We start from the raw sequence: 18,085 nt of genomic DNA on the forward strand, positions 1-18,085 counted from the left end.
ATTTCCACACAGAAGGACTTTTCAGGTTCCCGTTATGACAAAAAACCCCACACAGTGAGAGGAGGTTATTGTTGTTTCATGAAACCATCCTACGAGTATCGGTCTGTCCCAACTAGCACTAAATATACCGCTTTCTATTTTCTCTCAAAATGGACTACACTTCCCTAAAATTATAGTTCCTGGTTTTAATAAGCATGACTTGACTAAAACAACTACTTGTAATAAAAACGCATCGTAAAAGAATTTACGTCTCATGCTACCACAAACTTCGCTATGTTTTATAGGGAGCTTATGTAAACTGATACAAAATAGTTGATTGTTGTGAAGTGGAGAAAAAAAAAAGACACCTCAATGTTAGTATGAAAAGAGCAGAATAGATCTGTACTTAGAACTCTTAATTCTGATAAGAGTCAGACTAATTGTGTTCAGAATTTACCCCAATTTTGAATATAGACAATATGCGGCAGTCAAAAGGCCCTTTGTAACTTTGTAAGGATCTGAAGATATACACAGCACAGGAGGGAAAATCTTTTGACCGAAAAACTATTTGTTGTGGCTGAAGAGTGGCAGGAGGAAAGGAATTGGCAAAAAGAAAAGCAGTAAACCAGAAATGCCATTCAAAGTTGGGCAATTAGGGGAGACAATAACCAGACAGAGACCAGCATTGGTCAGAAGAAACCAAAACTGAACTTTTTAGTCTACATGCAAAATGCTATTTGGAGGAAAACACTGCACATCACCCTGAACACACCATCCCCATTGTGAAATATGGTGGTGGAAGAATCAAGCTGTGAGGCTTCAGAGTTGGAAGCTGGTCAGAGATAATGAACAGATGGAGCTAAAAACAGGGCGATTCGGTGGAAAACATGTTAAGAGGACGGTAACACCTTGAGACTGTCAGTATGAGAAGGAGCCTTAAAACCCTAAACATACAGCCAACCAGTTTAAAATGGCTAAACCCACTTGCAAAAAAGAATAGGAAAAAGGCACAGATGGAAGAAACCCAAAAGATGTGCAGCTGTAGTTCCACTGAAAACATGGCCTAAACGGCATCGACTGAGGTGTGATGAACACAAAAGAATTTCACACTCTGATCTTTTTAAGAGAAACTTCTTAGGATCTAGCTTTGTGTTGGTCTGTCACATAAAATTTCAATAAAATACATCCAAGTTCCTGGTTATAATGCAACAAAATATGGCAAAGTTCAAATCCCATGGAAGTGTTTAGTCAAATACGTTGATACATCAGGGAAGATACGAAATGCAACGAAACAACAAAGCAATCTTTGTTGAAAACCTCAATGTTTCACTCTACATCTTTAAAGAGTAGCACACAAAATTACAATCTCTTACTTGCACTCTGTACTTGGTGAGGGAGTGTAGCCCTTGTAAACTCTGTCCCTGATACTGGTGCACAGAGTCTCGTTGCGGTCTGTTGGCAGCAGAGTACCAGGCTGAGTCAAGAGGCCAAGGTTGTGGTATAAAGTGTTTCGCTGTTCAATCCCATCCTCCAGGAAAAAGCAGTGGCCCAGCGTGTCATACCCTACGGTGTCCTTCACCTGGGCCAGACGACAACAACAAAATTAATTAGTAGCCCAAAGATCACAAAACAACTGCAGCAGAGTGCTCATCAGAGGAAGGACATAAATAATGGTCGCAGTCCAAATTAAAAAGCTGCTTTTCACTAAAACGTGGAAACAGAAAGGCAAGAACAACATCTGTTTGTCTGCCGTTAACACCCCCATGAGAAAGTACAGAGGTGGACAAGTGCTAAGCTGGGCCTGTGGGCATAAATTCCCCAAATTTCTGAACAAACTGTTACTGTAGTTGAAGCAAATTGGAAGGAAAATTGCTCCACAGAAAGCTACTTAAAGATTTCCATGGAAGGGGAACAGGGGAAAAATATACCCAGCAAATTCGATCCAAGATTCAAAACTAATTTCTTCTATTAAGTCAGAATGCTTCAATTGTGCCTCCTCCAGATAATTAATCAGGGAGCAAAATACAAGTAACACACGCCAGCAGGCAATAAGAGTTTTAAAATGCACAAATGTGCTGGTTTGAACATGAATTGGCCTTTGGCACAAAAATAAACTCATTCTGTCTTGTATAAACTTGCAGTCGCTTGCAAAGGTATTTACACTCCTTACACCTTTTTACATTTTATTACAACCACAAACATCAATGTATTTAACTAGGATTTTATGTTACATGATTTTTTTTTCAGAATATTATACAAGTACGGTAAATGTTGAAATATAAGGCCTATGTTTTAATTCACCCCTTGAAGTAGACACTTCTGGAGCCACAGTTTACTGTTATTCAAGTCTTCTGGGTGTGTTGTTACCAGCTTTTTACATCTAGATACCAATATTTGTGCTCTTTCTTCAGTGAAAAATGGCTCAGGCTCAGTCTTACTAAAGATTCTCATTTAAGTTTGGACTTCGAGCCATTCAAATATGTGGCTATGCTCTGACCTAAACTATTACCTTATAGTTCTGCTAAGGTCCAGTGTTCTGCTAGATCAAGGGTCCCCAAAGTCGGTCCTCGAGGGCCGGCATCCTGCATGTTTTAGTTCTCTCCCTGGTGGCACCAACAACCTTTAAGTATGTCAATGTTCTTCTTAGGCCTCTACTGAGCCATCATTTGATCCAGGTGCGTTAAACCAGGGAGAGAACTAAAACATGCAGGAGGCCGGCCCTGGAGGACCGACTTTGGGGGCCCTTGTGCTAGATGAGGAGCGCCAGTCTGCAAAAAAGATTTTCCTTACAGGAACCTTAAAAAGATTTTCATCCAGGACTGACCTGAATTTAGATCCCACAATTTTTCCATGAACTTTTACCAGCTTCCCTCTCATCCATGAAGAAATGCAACACCACAATATGACACTGCTGTCAACATGCTTCATAGTCGGGATGCTCAAGACTAAATTACACTCCGGTAAACCCTATTTATTTGTGAGGTGACTTATTGGGTGGTTGCACTGAATTCCATGTGGCTATACCAGAGTAAAAAGAGTAAAAATCAATTAAGTTGTTTAGCACTTTCCTTTCACTTCACAATCATGGGCTGCTTTGTTTTGGTCCATCACATAAAACCCCCAAAAAAATTCACTGACCTTGTGATTGTACGGGGTAATGGAGAAAGTTTCAACAGGTATTGACACTTTTGCAAGGAACTGTATTTAACTACCTAAACTCTTCAGTTACCAACAAGCCTTTAAATTAATCTGGTATTTGTTGAGTATCCTATTTCTGCATCTCATTTTGATGCATTCATGCCACCATAAAAGTATTGTGTTAACCAATTATTTTACTGACCAGCAGCCCATTGGTAGCATGGATGGTGAGGCAGCGGGAGAAAGAGTGGTGGATGGAAAGTCCATCCACGTATGTTGGATCCTTGTAGCCCCCCCTTTGGTCCACGTCCCCACACATGTGAAAGTGAAGTGGGTAGCTGCCCATTACTGCTTGCTGGCCCATGTTCTTCAACTCCACGTGAGACAGATGCACTGATGAGAAGTTACGGAGGATCTGGGTTGGTGGAAAAGGAAAGCACAAGACAGGCAACAAAAACACAATTTTGAAATTTTGCATTGATTATTAGTCATCTTCAGCAGAAATTTGTATTGGGCTCACTGGGAGATTTTTCATGGGTATAGAAAGAGTCTGGTTCTTGTTAAGGAAGTATTGGGGCCAATACACACATCCCTTATTGACCAGCTGCATTGCCCGCTCTTAGACTTGCACAAACACACAAGCACAAAATGTAGCTTTAAGCCAAGGCAAGACCAATACATACAGTATACATAGACATAAATATGTGTGCATACCAGACCATACAGAGTACCGCAGAGATTAACTTTGGGTGTTGCAACAATGGGGAATGTGAATCTCTTAAGAAGCTATTACAAATGTATAGACACATTTTGTAATTCACAAAATTAAATACAAATTTGGCATTACATTTTTTTTTTTGGATTTTCTTAAATATAACAATGATTGCTGCAGGACTGATAAAATCTCTCAAAACACATGGCCATATTAAGCCACGTCAGTTTATGCAACCAAGTTTCCTGAGAGCTTGTCAAGTTTTGCTGTTTGCTTAATTTGATTTACCCATTTTACTCTTGTTTTGAGCTGGGATTTTTGTGCTAATGATTGTGTGGTAGCATCTATATTGTTGTTGAAAAGGCTGTATTTTATTTTACAGTACATTCAAACTGTGAAGGCTTGGAAGTGGCGAGATGCTTTCTGGATATCATGACAGTTTTGAGTTCATTTTCACAAAACACACAAGGTTTAGCATCAGATAAGAGTTTTCAAGACCGGTTCTCCTCCCATTCAGAAGCACCACGTCTCTGACTTTGAAGTTAACTCAGAATTGCAGCACTGACAGGATGTCATTGAAGCAAATGAGGAACAGAAGTTTGCACATAATTTTTAACCTGGTTCCTGGGAAGCTGACTGGCTATTTTTATTGTGATTCTATGGCTGTAATAGAGAGGTCTTATAATCAATCCCAGCCCACTGGTTTTGTTGTACTTAGCAATTTTGGCTAAAACACCTCTATATTTAGACATCTACTAAACATAATGCTCCATTTACAAGTCTGCTGAACTTTTACTTTTGGACCAATTGCATACCGATTGTGGCCTAGTTATATAGGAACAATTTAGTCACTGTTGAGAGGCATTTTCAAGTAAAAAAAAAAAAAAAAGAAGCTCAATACAAAGTCTGAGAAATGACATAATGTACTCATGAAAGGTTTCTTAACCTAAATTATAATGATGTCATATACAGGTTACTTCTGGAAGATCTGCAGTGTTTAGATTTTAAATATTCAGAGTTTTCAGAAGGTGACATATGGCAGATCAGAAATATATAGAATGCAGAATAAGATGAGAACTTGCACAAAGAATCTGACATGTACTATCTAAACTCCATTCATTTTTGAAGATTAACAGTGGCAGAATCTGAACACAATTTAACGTCTCGGCATAAACACAGACTCTTTCAGAGAAGGCAAAGTTGTGTTAAAACAATAAATATTTAAGACAATACAAACACAGGATTCTGCTATAAAATTACAAACACAAACCTTGATGTGCCCACCAAAGGTGTCATGGTTGAAGAACTGGCACAGGTTGTCCCCATAGCAAGAGTTTTCCATTCCTCCATAGATGAGAATGTTTCTAGAGAGCAGAGCCACTTCGGCCCGCATGTCGACTCCATCGATGATCTCACCAACATGGTTGTACCGAGGCTTCCCTAAACAGCATGAAAAAAAACAAAACAAAACAAAAGAGTCACAATTGTATTCACAAATCACAATTTGGCACCTTATGCTACCAAGTCTGGTGTGGGTGTCATGTCTGTTGTCAAAATCCCCAAAAATGACAGGGTAATGAAAAGGCAACAGCTTCTACACCTCATTCTGTCAGTGACAGGAAGTTTGATTTGCTAATCTTACTACCCACCCTGAAACCAAAATGTCTAAGTAATAAAATAAACACAAAACAACAAATATCCAGCTTTTTCAAAAGCAGAACGTGTATATAATTTAAAGAAAACAGCTGAAGATCATCATGCTTAGCAGGTGTAACATTTGCTCAGCCTGTCCTCCGAGGAGCCATATAACATTAGGCATATAATATACACCCTTCTCCAGAAATGTCGTGAATGTTTATTGACCAGAGAGGAATGACATAAGGAGGCATGGCTGATAGAGGGCTTAGCTGTGATGAACAGCAGAGAATGTAGGAATGCATGAACTGAAATGTGTCCAGATTCCTAAAATCCCTGCCGTCATCATGAGATAAAGTTTCCAGTAGAATGTAAGCTGATAATCTCTTTTCAACTTCTAAAAACCTTACATCAACCCATTCCATTGTACCTGGCGATTACCAGAGTGGCATGTAATAATCTCATTTAAAGGAATTACTGAAGAGCAGGAGCATCTCGGTGGCACCTATTTTGACTCTAAACCATTCATTGCATCTTCAGTATTTAGAAACTATACCTGAGCTTTTTTCTACCTTTTTACCATAAAATACACATGTTTTGAACAAAAATGCTAAACTGTAACGAAAGTTTCACTTATGTTTGCAGAAAACGGTGCTGGCTGTTGTCTCACCTTGTATCCTGACCTGCCTGCTGGTACACTGAGGGCAGGGCAACAGGGTGAACTCCTCAGCCTGGTGCATGGAGTAGTCCGTACTGGCAACCACTATGTTGTCGCCCGGTTTCCAGGTTGACTGGACTTCATCTTGGAGGTTTAAGACCACCTGGTCTGCAGAGTCTACCAGGAACCCCATGGTAGGGTAGCCTGTTGGGTGTGAGACAGAAAGCACGAGTCATTATTAGAGCTGCAAAAATAAGCTGAATTGTAATAGTCGTTACAAAATGGCAATTGAAAGGAATGGGATACTTTGGAGACAATTTTAGTTCAGTGGCTAAGCATTCACTTTGGATGCCAACAATACATTTAGTCTGGTCGCGATAGACTTGCATTGCCCTGTAAAAAAAATTTCTGATGGCAGATTTTAGATAATAAAACTTGCATAATAAAAAGCAGAGGGGAAGTAATTAGAAGCTTTAAAAATATCACTGCAATTAAATACTTTTTGAAACACCTAGTCATTGTGTGGACTCATTTCACAGTGAGAATGAGTAAAAGAAAAACACTCACTATTTAAACAATTTAAATGTAAAAGTCTATTCAGACTTGAAACCAGATGAGAAGTTTCCATCCAATTTCACAGAGTTTAAGACATTTTGCCTAAAAAGAAAAAGTTAATAGCTTGAAAAAAGGATACATTCAATGTTGTTGTTTTTTTAACTGTAATTAAGATTATTACAGTGTACTGTAAATTTAAAAATGTCCACTGTAAAACAATATGGCAGATGTGTTGAGGAGACAGAACAGCATAATAATGGAAAGTCAAAAAGAAAACAGACAACAGGACATAAACTATTAGAGTTGGAACCAATCAGACTTGTTCCTTGATGCTGAGTGGAGTTGCCCTGTGTTCAGTTAGAAAAGCATTAAGAAAAAAACCAAACCACAGTTATAAGAAGTTTTAGTCTCTTGAAAGTTGTGCTGGGGTTGCAAATAAAAAAAAAAGAATAAATTGTGTTAATGTTACACATTCACATTCAAATTCTCCTGAAAAAGGATTAGAAAGAGAATCGTCTTGACTTTTGAATATGTGGCACCCAGACTCTAGCTCGAGAAATATTCCAAATATATCTGGAATATATTTGGAAACATTGTCCAAAATCTAACACAGACAGCCGAGATAGTTTAATGTTGCGAAAGGTATTTTTCAGTTGAGCCCAAAATGATCTTTGGTTCAAAGAGTATTTCTGTCAAAGACAGAAATCCTGGGAGGCTGCTGGAAAATACATGGATCAAGATTCTCATCAAAGGATTTTTACTACTTTTTAAGTTGTTTTTTTATCTTCATAGCTCAACAAGACTTTAAAACATGTAGCAAAAAAAAAAGAAAAAAAAGAATCAAAGCTGAGAGGATCTGGACAATCTAAATATCCTCATCTGTATTAGGAATTTTTCTCTGACATACGATACAGTAAAAAGGAAGTGGAAAAAAAGCTCAGAGGGGAAAAAAAACTAAATCACATTCCAGAGACCAGAGATTCCATAACAACTGTGGTTAAATTACCATTACTCAAATCTTGACATCTGAATTATTCAGCATTCACTGGGATACTGTGGAGCAATCTATACAGAAATAGTTTCCACAATCAGATACATATGCAGAAAGAGACACTTAACAATAGGCCTATTATATTGGTAATCAAATACGTTTACGTGACTTTTGCACTGGCAAAAGTTGGCTCTCACCATTCTTCCACTCGCTGTAGGCAGACACAGAGAAATCCACTCCTTCCACAGTGGTGAAATTGCGAGTAGCAAGAGCTCTTCCACCTGTGTTGAGGTTTTCGTGCTCTCTCACGTCCTCCGAGCATGACTCGTTGCCACCTCCGACCACAGAAACCAAGGCCCACGCCTGCCTGAAAAAGAAAACGACCAGTTTCATATTTCCATTGGAAAACAATAATGATGATGCGGCACTTTGTTTAAATCCCAAAACTGAAAACCTACTGCGCAAGCAAACCCAGTGAATACATAAAACAGGAGCAAAACCAGCAGATGGACTGCCTTACTAAATCACCTCCTGTGTAAATTTCACACTTAACCTCAAGCAACATGGATACTACACCTCTTTACTTCTCCAACAGACTGGATTTCCAAATAAAATCATGATTTTGTGTGTGCAGAGATTGCCCTTCCTGTGGCAATCTCTGTTGCCGGTGAGAATTTTTCTGCCATATTTTTCTTTCCACTCAATTTTTCTTTAATGTTTGGATACAGCACTCTAAACATGAATCTTCTTGAGCAAGGATGAGTAATGATCTTATGACTTATGGCAGGGGTGTCAAACTCCAGTCCTCGAGGGCCGCAGTCCTGCAACTTTTAGATGTGCCTCTGCTGCAGCACAGCTGAATAGAATAATTAAGGCTCTGGAGAACTGATCTACACAAGGTGGAGGTAATTAAGCCATTTCATTCCAGTGTTTTGTACCTGTGGCACATCTAAAAACTGCAGGACTGCGGCCCTCGAGGACTGGAGTTTGACACCCCTGACTTATTGTCATAAGATCATAGCTGTGGAGTCAACAGTCTACCCCTAAATTTTTTTCAATTCTATCACTTGAAGCAATGGTTAAAATATTAACAGCTGAAGCAACACTAAGAAGCATCAGAATGAGAAAACGGATTCAAATTCAGAAAAATTAAGTGTCTGACTATGTCAATTGCAAAAGGAAATAAGGAAGTAAATTTCTTCCATTGAGACACAAAAATCCCCTGATACTTCAAAGAGATTATCTTCACGCTGTACATATGAATCAACGACAAATAGATGTTTCTACTCAAGGTCACAAGGGATCTTACAAGTTGAATGTGAAGCTCAAAGCATTTGAGTGAATGAGATTTAGGGTGTGAATATTAACAAGTACTGGGTGTACTTCTGAAAGCATATGATCTAAATCAAAGTTCAGTTGCTGATTAAAGACTGTTATTCTGAACATGTAGTGCTTCATCATCATTAACACACACTGACCAAACCCAACATAACCATTGCATGCTAAGCCCATGTAATAAAACCTTTACAATCATTCATTTGGACAACAAGACAGGCGATATCAGCAGACTGGTTGCAGTGAACAATCTTACATCTTACATGAACCCCAGATTTACCAAATACAAACTGCAGGTCAAATTAAAATGCCTCTTTAAACTGGAAAATATATGTATTTTTTAAACGAATCAACATTTTTGATAGAAATTGAGAGATTCACTACCAAATTAAGGAGTTCCAGGCAGTAAATAGGATCCTCTGTTTTTTTTTAAATTTCCATCACTAGCTTGATGTGTAGAGGTGAATTAACATCAGACCAACATAAACATATCTTTATCCATGTGCGAGTGTGTTACTCCTAGACAAAGACAGAAGTCAGAGGTCAATTGAGACAGGAAGGCCGGCTGACGCACATTAAACCAACCTGGGAGAACTCTAATGGATTTGGGAAAGGCAACTATTTCTTACGCTTTCGCCATAAACATGATGTCCAAGTCAAGAGTTTGGGTAGACCCTGCCCTTTCAAAATGAGTGTGTTTATGTGTACACAAATGTATGAGGTCATAAGGTGTTTAAGCTATTAAATGCTGTGGCACTAAAGAGTTTAAAGGTTTACAGAAAGCTTCACCTCACTTGGTTCTTCTAACGACAATCTCAGTAGTTTTTCAACAAACCCATAAACTGAACCTTTGATATGTTCAATATAACTGAAGAAAAAGAAACACACACCATCTCAGTTTAAGATTAAAACAAGAAAACTCCCACAATGACCTGAAAAATAAATACAAGTGTACTGTTCACTACTGTCAAATCCAAAAGCAAACTGCACCTCCTTACAACTAACAAAGCAACCAAAAAATGAAGGTTGTAAAAGTGGCTTAGTCAAAGTCTGGAATTGAATCTGATTGAGAGGACGTGACATGATCTTAAATAGGTTGCGAATCATCAAAATGCCTCCATTGTATCTGAATTAAAGACAATTCTGAAATTGTCTTTAATTCAGCCATAATGGAGTCATTTCAAACAACCCTGAAAAGAGAGGACTGAAATTCCTTCACCATGATGAAAGACTCTGTATTATTACAATCTTCATCATAAACATTGTTACCATGGGTGATCCGACCAGTGATAAGGTTTAGGGAGTAATCGCTTTTTTCCCCACATAGGGCCAGGTTGGTATGGGTACTTTTTTTTCCATTTCATGAACAACTTTTTATATTTACTGAAAAAACGAAAAAATTAAACTACTGCTAGTAAATAAGCACCTCTAAGAATAAACTTGAATTGTGTGACTCATGTAAACTATTCTAAAGTGGGAGTGGGTTTAAGGGGAATATGGTCAGAAACCACAATGCTCTGGCACTCACCTCCAAATCTGAAATGTGACACTGAAGGCATCTGAGGACCTCAGAACATCCAATAGCAAATCACACAGTTACGGGAAACGGTGACCTTGTACATACTTGGACTTGAGTGATAGTAACAAGATATCTGCCACTGAAAGCTAATTTAAAACCCGTCAGCTCCTGCTGGTAGAACTACAGATAATGCACATTTCTCTTTCTGTTCTTCTGAGATAATAACCATATGGAACACAGAATTCCCTGAATTGCCAGATTTTGTGCAAATGCTCGACCCTCTGGCCTGAACCCTCTTGTCCTGTGTGCGCTTCCTTTTTCTGGTGCAGTGCGATACAGCAGGAAGGCACAGGAAACAGGAAGACAAGTAACTGGGAAAGATTCGAGTGAAAGGGGGCATCATTTTTTCCACTGAGGATATGCGTAAAACAAAATGTTGGTCCTCTATGTAGAGAGTCTTCAAAAGTGGAAGTGTTTACTTTAACTGTCAAAGAAAAAAAAAACAATCACTTTCTTTATCAGGCCCAGGAGACTGAGAGTAAACAAGACACTCCTAAAGACGTTTCCACTCCACACTCGTTGGGGAAGCAAAGGTCTTTGTGAGACACTTGCCAACACATCATTTCAAAAAGCTTAAAAGCCAATATGACTCCCACAGGAGGAATCAGATATGAACTGTGCTGGTAATGTGTTGTTACCTGTATTTAAGATCATCAGCAAATTGGCTGCCAAGCACCTCTTTGAAGGCTTTCTTGGTTTCTTCCAGCAAGCTCTTGACTGCAGAGTCCCCAACAGCCAGTGCGACTATGCGGCCCGCCGGCAGGGAGCGGAGCACCTGAGTGAGCTTCCGACTGTCATCCCGGGATTCGTGGGTGTCAAAGCGCTCGGCGTAAAGCAAAGCAGATGTGTCCTGGTCGAACACCCGGAAGTTGATCCCTCGGCTGAAGTTTTTCTGGAAGGCATAGCCCCCGGTGGAAAGTCCGGATGCGGGGATGCTTCGGGTCAGCAGAGACCAGGAAACACGTTCTGTGCCATGTAGCTCTAGAGTTCCGCCGCCCATGACACCGATGAACTTACGGCCCATGACAGGGACTTCGGGGACAGCTTTGTTGTCTGAGCGACCCAAGAGGGCGATTGTGGCGTGAGACCGGTAGCGACATTTGGGTGAACCGATATGAAGGGCACCACCATCTTCTATGAGGATGTGATGTGTTCTCAAAGTTATGTTTCTGGTTCCATCCGTATTGTCAGCAAACACTACACGACCTGTGAGAAATCAAATCAAATGCGTCTTATAAATAAAACTGCTTGCTGAAGAATGAAAAACATTATGCAAATATCACAGTCTGACCTCCTGACTGGATGGTAAGTGAACGGAAGGTGGCAGAAGATTCCAGTCTATACAAATCCCCCCTACGGATAAGAATATCCTTGTTTGGTTGGTGACCTGGATTCCAGCTGCTCAGGGATAGGTGGTGGTCTGGACAGTTCTCTGTGAGTACAACCAATCACAATTAGAAACCACAACAGTAGGAATTTGACATATTTTGAGAAAACCCGAAGAAGAAAACCTGTAATACTAACCATCTAATTCGTCTCCACTTGTGGAACTGAGGACAAATATAAGGGTAAAAAGGAAAGCCCCCAGCGAGACTCCGCAGAAGATAAGAGTGTTTTTCCTTTGCCATATGTTCAGAGAAGGACCCCTGTGCCGACTTTCCACCGACAGGCTGGGCGTAGTTCGTTGCTCCAGTCGCAGGTCACGTGGCTTCAACGGCGGAGGTGGTGGAGCTTTGGCAGGTGGAGGCGAGCGGACTGGAGCCACCCGACCGGGAATGTAACCTGGACACCTCTGATGGTTGCTGTGAGATGGAGCCACAAATGCGGGGATGCGGCCTGGGCAATCACTCGTCGGCATGGTATTCCTGTCCGCTTATCTGAGGACGGAAACAAAAAAGAACAAGAGACAGCATTAGTGTGAAGAAAAATAGATTTCCCGATTTCAGGTCTACTTATGACATTCGAAATTAAACTGATAGAAAAAGTATAAACCATTAAGTGAACTGAAACGTTTCGAAAAGAATTATTTTTAGAAAAAACAAGTATTGTTAGTCATATGAACAATTCATAATTCTTACACTCAGACAGGTCAGAGATAAAAAGTTGTTAAAAAAAAAATCAGGCTATAAAATGGAGGAATAAACAGAGTTCAAAAAGAGAAGGTCAAAGTAGAGGTGGACAAAAGAGAAACAGACATTAGAAGTGAGAAGGAAAACAGTAGGAGGTGAAGGACCCTGGAGGGTGTGAGTTAAAGACTAGAACATTTTTTTTAAAAATCAGAGAATCCCCCACTAACCACAAAGTTTGGGGGCTAAAGGTTAATATCCTTGGACTTGATTTGTAAAATGCAAGGTAATTTGTCACATCAGCACCAAACTTCTTCTTGGATGATTTGTCTTGAGCAGGATGACACTGGCTGCTCTTGTCAGCATTAATAGATCACAACATAACAGAGCATTCCAAACACCAAAACACAGCCAAACAGATGGCACCAATTACTGCGGGGAAGAGGGAGAGCGCTTCAGCTGGAGCTCGACTGTTCAGCATAAATGAAGAACATAACGCCAAGAAACTGAGGCCAAGGATAGGTACACATCTTTATCATCATCATCTTAAAATAATGTCCTAAGGAATTTAATTCCTCTAGAATAGTCTAACTCCTATTCCAAAACTTTGCGCAAATATTTTTTGAAGAGTGGGAGAGCCCCTCGTTCGTTCCCAGAGATGAGGCGGGACAGCCTTATTAGTGTGCAAACGGACTTTTGCCAGATTATGAGACATGCAAACATCAAGAGGTCAAATAGGCAGAAGCAAACACTTAGCATACACCGGATATAAAAAAAAAATATGTACACACACCCCAATTAAAATGTCAAGATCTTGTGGTTTGAAAAAAAAAAAAAAAAATGAAGATAAATATTTTGCTTAACTTTCTCCACCTTTAAGGTCATCTGTAAACCTCAAATGAAAAACAGTCCGAGATCTTTCAAGAGGAAAAAGAAGAAACAAAAATATATTGGTCCCACAAGTGTGCATCTCAAGGAGACATGGCTGTTTTCAGAAATGATCATCGCATTCAAACCCATGTTAGGCAGCAATCAATCCACACATGCTATCATTTGAAGTGTGTCTCATTAATCTTGAATAAACTTTAGCTGTTCTTCCAGGCTTATTCTGACGATTTCTTAGTCAAAATCACGATCCCTCAGAGATTCTAAAAGATTTAAACATACAAATGCATATTAAAGGCATGAGATAGAAAACAGTAAAAAGATTTACAATCAAATAAAGAAAACAGCAAAATCAAGAACTGGACATCCCTCTAAGATTTATTAAAGGTTCAGATGAAAACTGGTCAGTGAGTGCACCAAGAGGTCCGCAAGTAATAGTAACTGAGCTGCAAGAAACGGTTTTGTACTACATGTGATAAGAATCTCATGTTCTGGGAATGTCCGCTTGGGGTAAGGTAGCTAGAAGGAAGCCCATTATGAAAAATAACATACAAGCATTACAAAATTTTACAAAAAGTCCTCCAAAAGCACATCTTATGATGGTAAAAACCAAATTGAACATCTTTGGGAGATTTCAAAAGGGAATGTGTGGCCTAAAAAGCAAAACTAAACAAAAAGCATATCAACTTCATGCTTTGGAACCTTTTTTTAAACGGATGTAACTAGGTTCTTAGTCAGGATGCAAGCAGTAATTGCCCTGTCAATGTTGCAACAGAACCTTCCGGCTTCTGCTGGAAAGCTGAGGGTGAACTGCATCTTTCACAATGACTAAAAGGCCCAACACCAATCAACAAAAGAGTGGCTTTGCAAGGAAAAGGTTACGCTTTCAGTCAGACAAGCCTAACCAGACTCCAAACCAGAATCAGATTGAAGAATCATTGATGTGATCTGAAGGCTGTGCACAGAAGATGCTCCAGCAAAATCGCAGTTAAAGTGATTTTACATTTAAAAAAACAGCAGTTTAATATTGGTAAGATGTTACTTTTCCAATCTACTTGGATTACAAAAATATGTACTCTTTCACTAAACACTACAACCACTTTCCCTTCTTTCCTGTATACACTTATCCCGAGACTAGCAATCTAAAGCCCAGCCTAACTGTGAATAAACAAAGTCGTCTGTGCTTCAAGAAGCTTCTAACTAGTACGTGTTAAGTATACAGACAGACACAATTTTCTGTTTCTCAAGAAGGAACACCAAAAGTAATGTTATCTGCCATGTTCGGTCACTAGTTGCGGTTTATTCTCGAAAGAAGACCAAAAATTAGTGGGGGTTTTTTCCTGTCGAACAAGCTCTTTATCAAAGCTGATGCATACAAATCCGTTGTAAAGAAGGTTGTATCTTACAACTTGATGAGTAGGACAGTCAGAGATCAATGTAGATGTGAATATATGAGGGAGATTTGACTTATTACACGTTCACAGGTGCGGATGCTCACACTAGAAAAAAATGAAATTGTCCAAAATGCTAAAAGTCACAGAGTGATAGAAGCACAGCTGAGAAAGAGAAGAAAGAAGAAAATAGGCGTTTATCGGAGCTGACATCATAATCACAATATTTATCAGTACAGCTGGCATTGAAAGATTTTTTAATATCGGAGTCCTAAAAGACTCTCTACTGTCTCTACTGACAATCGAAAACTGCCTCAATGAAATCTAGACAGGCTGAGTCACGCCGAATAGCACACGCCAACAAACAAACAAAAAAAAAAGCCATTGTCTTGATGAGCAAATTAGTCATTGTCTTGTTCAAGAACAACAAACAAACCTCTTCAAGTCCTCAACAAACCAGTTCACAATAAAGAGCGAGTGAGACAATAGCTCTGTGATTTCTGCAAGCCACGAAATAAACTAAGCGTAACACTCTCTGGCTTCTCGACATCAACATTCCCTTTGCGACATGCATAAAACATTTACTGTACATAAGAAGAATCATCCATCTTACGTACAGTGGGGCTGTCAGAGACAGAGGAACAATGATGGCACTTTGTTTTGGATGTACACTCTCTCAAGCCTAAGGATCCCAACATAATGTGTATTTTCTTCCCACTAATTCATTTACACCACATATGTCAGAGTCAAGGCCCGCGGGCCACATCCGGCCCGCGAGAAGATTTTCTACGGCCCCTGGGATGATCTTGATTTATTATTAGAACCGGCCCGCAGCAAGCCGGCACCCCGTCTGAAAAAAACGCGATCCTCACTGCGCACCCCGTTCGATCCTCTGGCACCCCCCCTCCCGTTCGATCCTCTGGCGCACCTCAGCACCCCCCGCAGGAAATTCTGAGGCTTGGGCGGTCCGCTGCACTACACCGTCGTCATTTAAAAAAATCTCAATGAACATTCGATCAGTCCGGCCCTCGGCTTGTAGCTAAATTTTTTATTTGGCCCTCCGTCCATTTGACTTTGACACCCCTGATTTACACGGACTGGAAAACACATCTGGGTAACAAAATATGGATAATCACTACAAAACTTTGTAAAAATGGAAGTTAAAACATAAACAAACAAATAAATAAATACAAACTTTCCTTTTACGTACTTGGTAGGATGGCATCATGTGAGGTACAAAAAGGTGAGAGTATTCACACCCTTGGCATTTTTTGTGTTTGGAATTAAGATGCATTATTTTAGGGGTCGAGTAATTTCATTAACAGAACATGCCTACAACTTTTAACATTTCATTTGTGAAGCAAACAACACATCCAGTACGTTGGAAGGTGAACCTTCATCCCAGTTTCAAAGCACCCCAAAAAAAAACATTGCCTCAGCATAATGCTGCCACCACCTTATGGGTATGGTGTTCTTGGAATGATGAGAGGTGCTGATTTTGACATGGTGGCTTTCATGATGGCCAAAAGTTCAAATTTGATCTCCTCTGACCAAAGTACTTTCCTCCACACATTTGGGGCGTTTCCTAGTTGCCTTTTGGAAAACTGCATCTTTAAAAAAAACAACAACATTAAATAGTCAGTTTTCAAAGCATTGGAGAGGGGTGAAATGAAGAGCACCCATTCATTGTAAAACATTTCTGAAATCAATGCACAGCTTTCACGTGCACCTCGTTTTTGGTGAACCCAGAAGACAAGCAACAACATCAGACAAGGAAATTGTTGTTTTTTTTGTTTTGTTTTTTTAAAGTGAATAAATATGAAAATCAGCATAGAAATACCCTAGAAGTCGTATTTAATATAGCAGATCAGCTGCAACTCTTGTGATCTCACCATAAATACACTAATCAGAGGTTTGCACAGCTCCGGACGGATCAGCTCACCGCTAATATTTATCTGATTTAAACGCTACTGAATATCAAGCAGATGTGAATGGAGGGTGGGGGTCACTGAGAGTCAAAGACCGACGGACAAAAGCATTCCTCAGCTGTAAAAGTCTCTCTCTGGATGTCTACTGGTGGCATACTTAAAAACCACGCGTTTCCTCACTGTAACTGGGTCTGCGCTGTCACCGCTCCGTGACTCCGGTCCACGTTAAGACAGGAGATGTGTTTTAGTGATTGGGTTAGTTGCATATACTCCTATAAATGGGGAGTCACCACTTATATGATTGATTTTGGCTAACGTGACACTTCCCGCAATAAAATAGGCAGCTGAATTATATAGGGGTAAAACCGAGAGCTTTGCTAACTGATGCATCGCAAAAGAGGAAGCATAAAATAAATTAAAAAAAACGTTGTATGAGGCAAAAGAAATCTTTATTGCGAAAAAATCATAAGTAGCTACGAGTGTGGGACACGTAGCAACACGCTGTTTAGTTGTCACCTCTTGGCGAAGTTTAAAAGCTGTTAGGAAGTACCAATCCCCTGAGAAAAAAAATAATAAACAAAAACAACCGTGAACTAAAAGGCTCACCCGGTGAATCCTCTTCCACCCCCAATGGTTGACGGACGGACACAGACACAATGTAGACGGCCGTGTAGACGGTGAGGTCTACCGCTGGTGGTGAGGCTGTCCTGCTCCTTCACCGCTCTGTCCATTCGCTCTCAGGCGAACCGATATAAGAAGCAAAACACCCGGTGCTGATGAGAAGAGTGAAAAACTTATCTGCCAAGGAAGTTTACTGGGTTTGCTTCCCTCTATATATATTCATTTTCCACATGTTTTTTTTTTCTTCCGCTGATAGGCTGTCTTTCGTCCGTCGGTCAGCCTCCAACACCACCAAGAGAGAGCAGGCGCGGCTTGGAGAGAAAGGAAGTTGTGGTGCGTTTAAGGGCTATCGGAAAAACCGCCCACAATAGGAAGAACGTGGTTTATGACTTAAGTCACAGGTGTCAAACTCCAGGCCTCAAGGGCCGGTGTCCTGCAATTTTTAGATGTGCCACGGGTACAAAACACTGGGATGAACTGGCTTAACTGCCTCCTTCTTGTGTAGATAACTTCTCCAGAGCCTTGGTAATGACCTAATTATTATCTTCTCCCTCCTTCCATTGTATTTTTTTTATATATATCTGCTTTAACCTTACCGTTGTAAATGAATGA

At 40.0% G+C, this 18,085-nt stretch overlaps 1 protein-coding gene across 1 annotated transcript in view; it reads right to left on the reverse strand.

The window, feature by feature from the left end:
• Positions 1-17,786, reverse strand: part of cemip2 (cell migration inducing hyaluronidase 2) — a 30,008-nt gene extending 12,222 nt beyond the window's left edge. Inside the window, exons 1-9 of the mRNA XM_044111111.1 lie at positions 17,459-17,786; positions 12,107-12,459; positions 11,874-12,014; positions 11,221-11,788; positions 7,866-8,035; positions 6,135-6,326; positions 5,100-5,269; positions 3,320-3,532; positions 1,353-1,558 (exon numbers count right to left, since the gene is read on the reverse strand). Of these exons, the coding sequence (XP_043967046.1) occupies positions 1,353-1,558; positions 3,320-3,532; positions 5,100-5,269; positions 6,135-6,326; positions 7,866-8,035; positions 11,221-11,788; positions 11,874-12,014; positions 12,107-12,440 (1,994 nt within the window). The 5' untranslated portion in view covers positions 12,441-12,459; positions 17,459-17,786. The remainder of the gene's footprint in view (positions 1-1,352; positions 1,559-3,319; positions 3,533-5,099; positions 5,270-6,134; positions 6,327-7,865; positions 8,036-11,220; positions 11,789-11,873; positions 12,015-12,106; positions 12,460-17,458) is intronic.
• Between the last annotated feature and the right edge of the window lie 299 nt (positions 17,787-18,085).

The sequence above is a fragment of the Gambusia affinis genome, linkage group LG03 (genome assembly GCF_019740435.1).
Source record: "Gambusia affinis linkage group LG03, SWU_Gaff_1.0, whole genome shotgun sequence".
Classification (NCBI taxonomy): Eukaryota; Metazoa; Chordata; class Actinopteri; order Cyprinodontiformes; family Poeciliidae; genus Gambusia; species Gambusia affinis.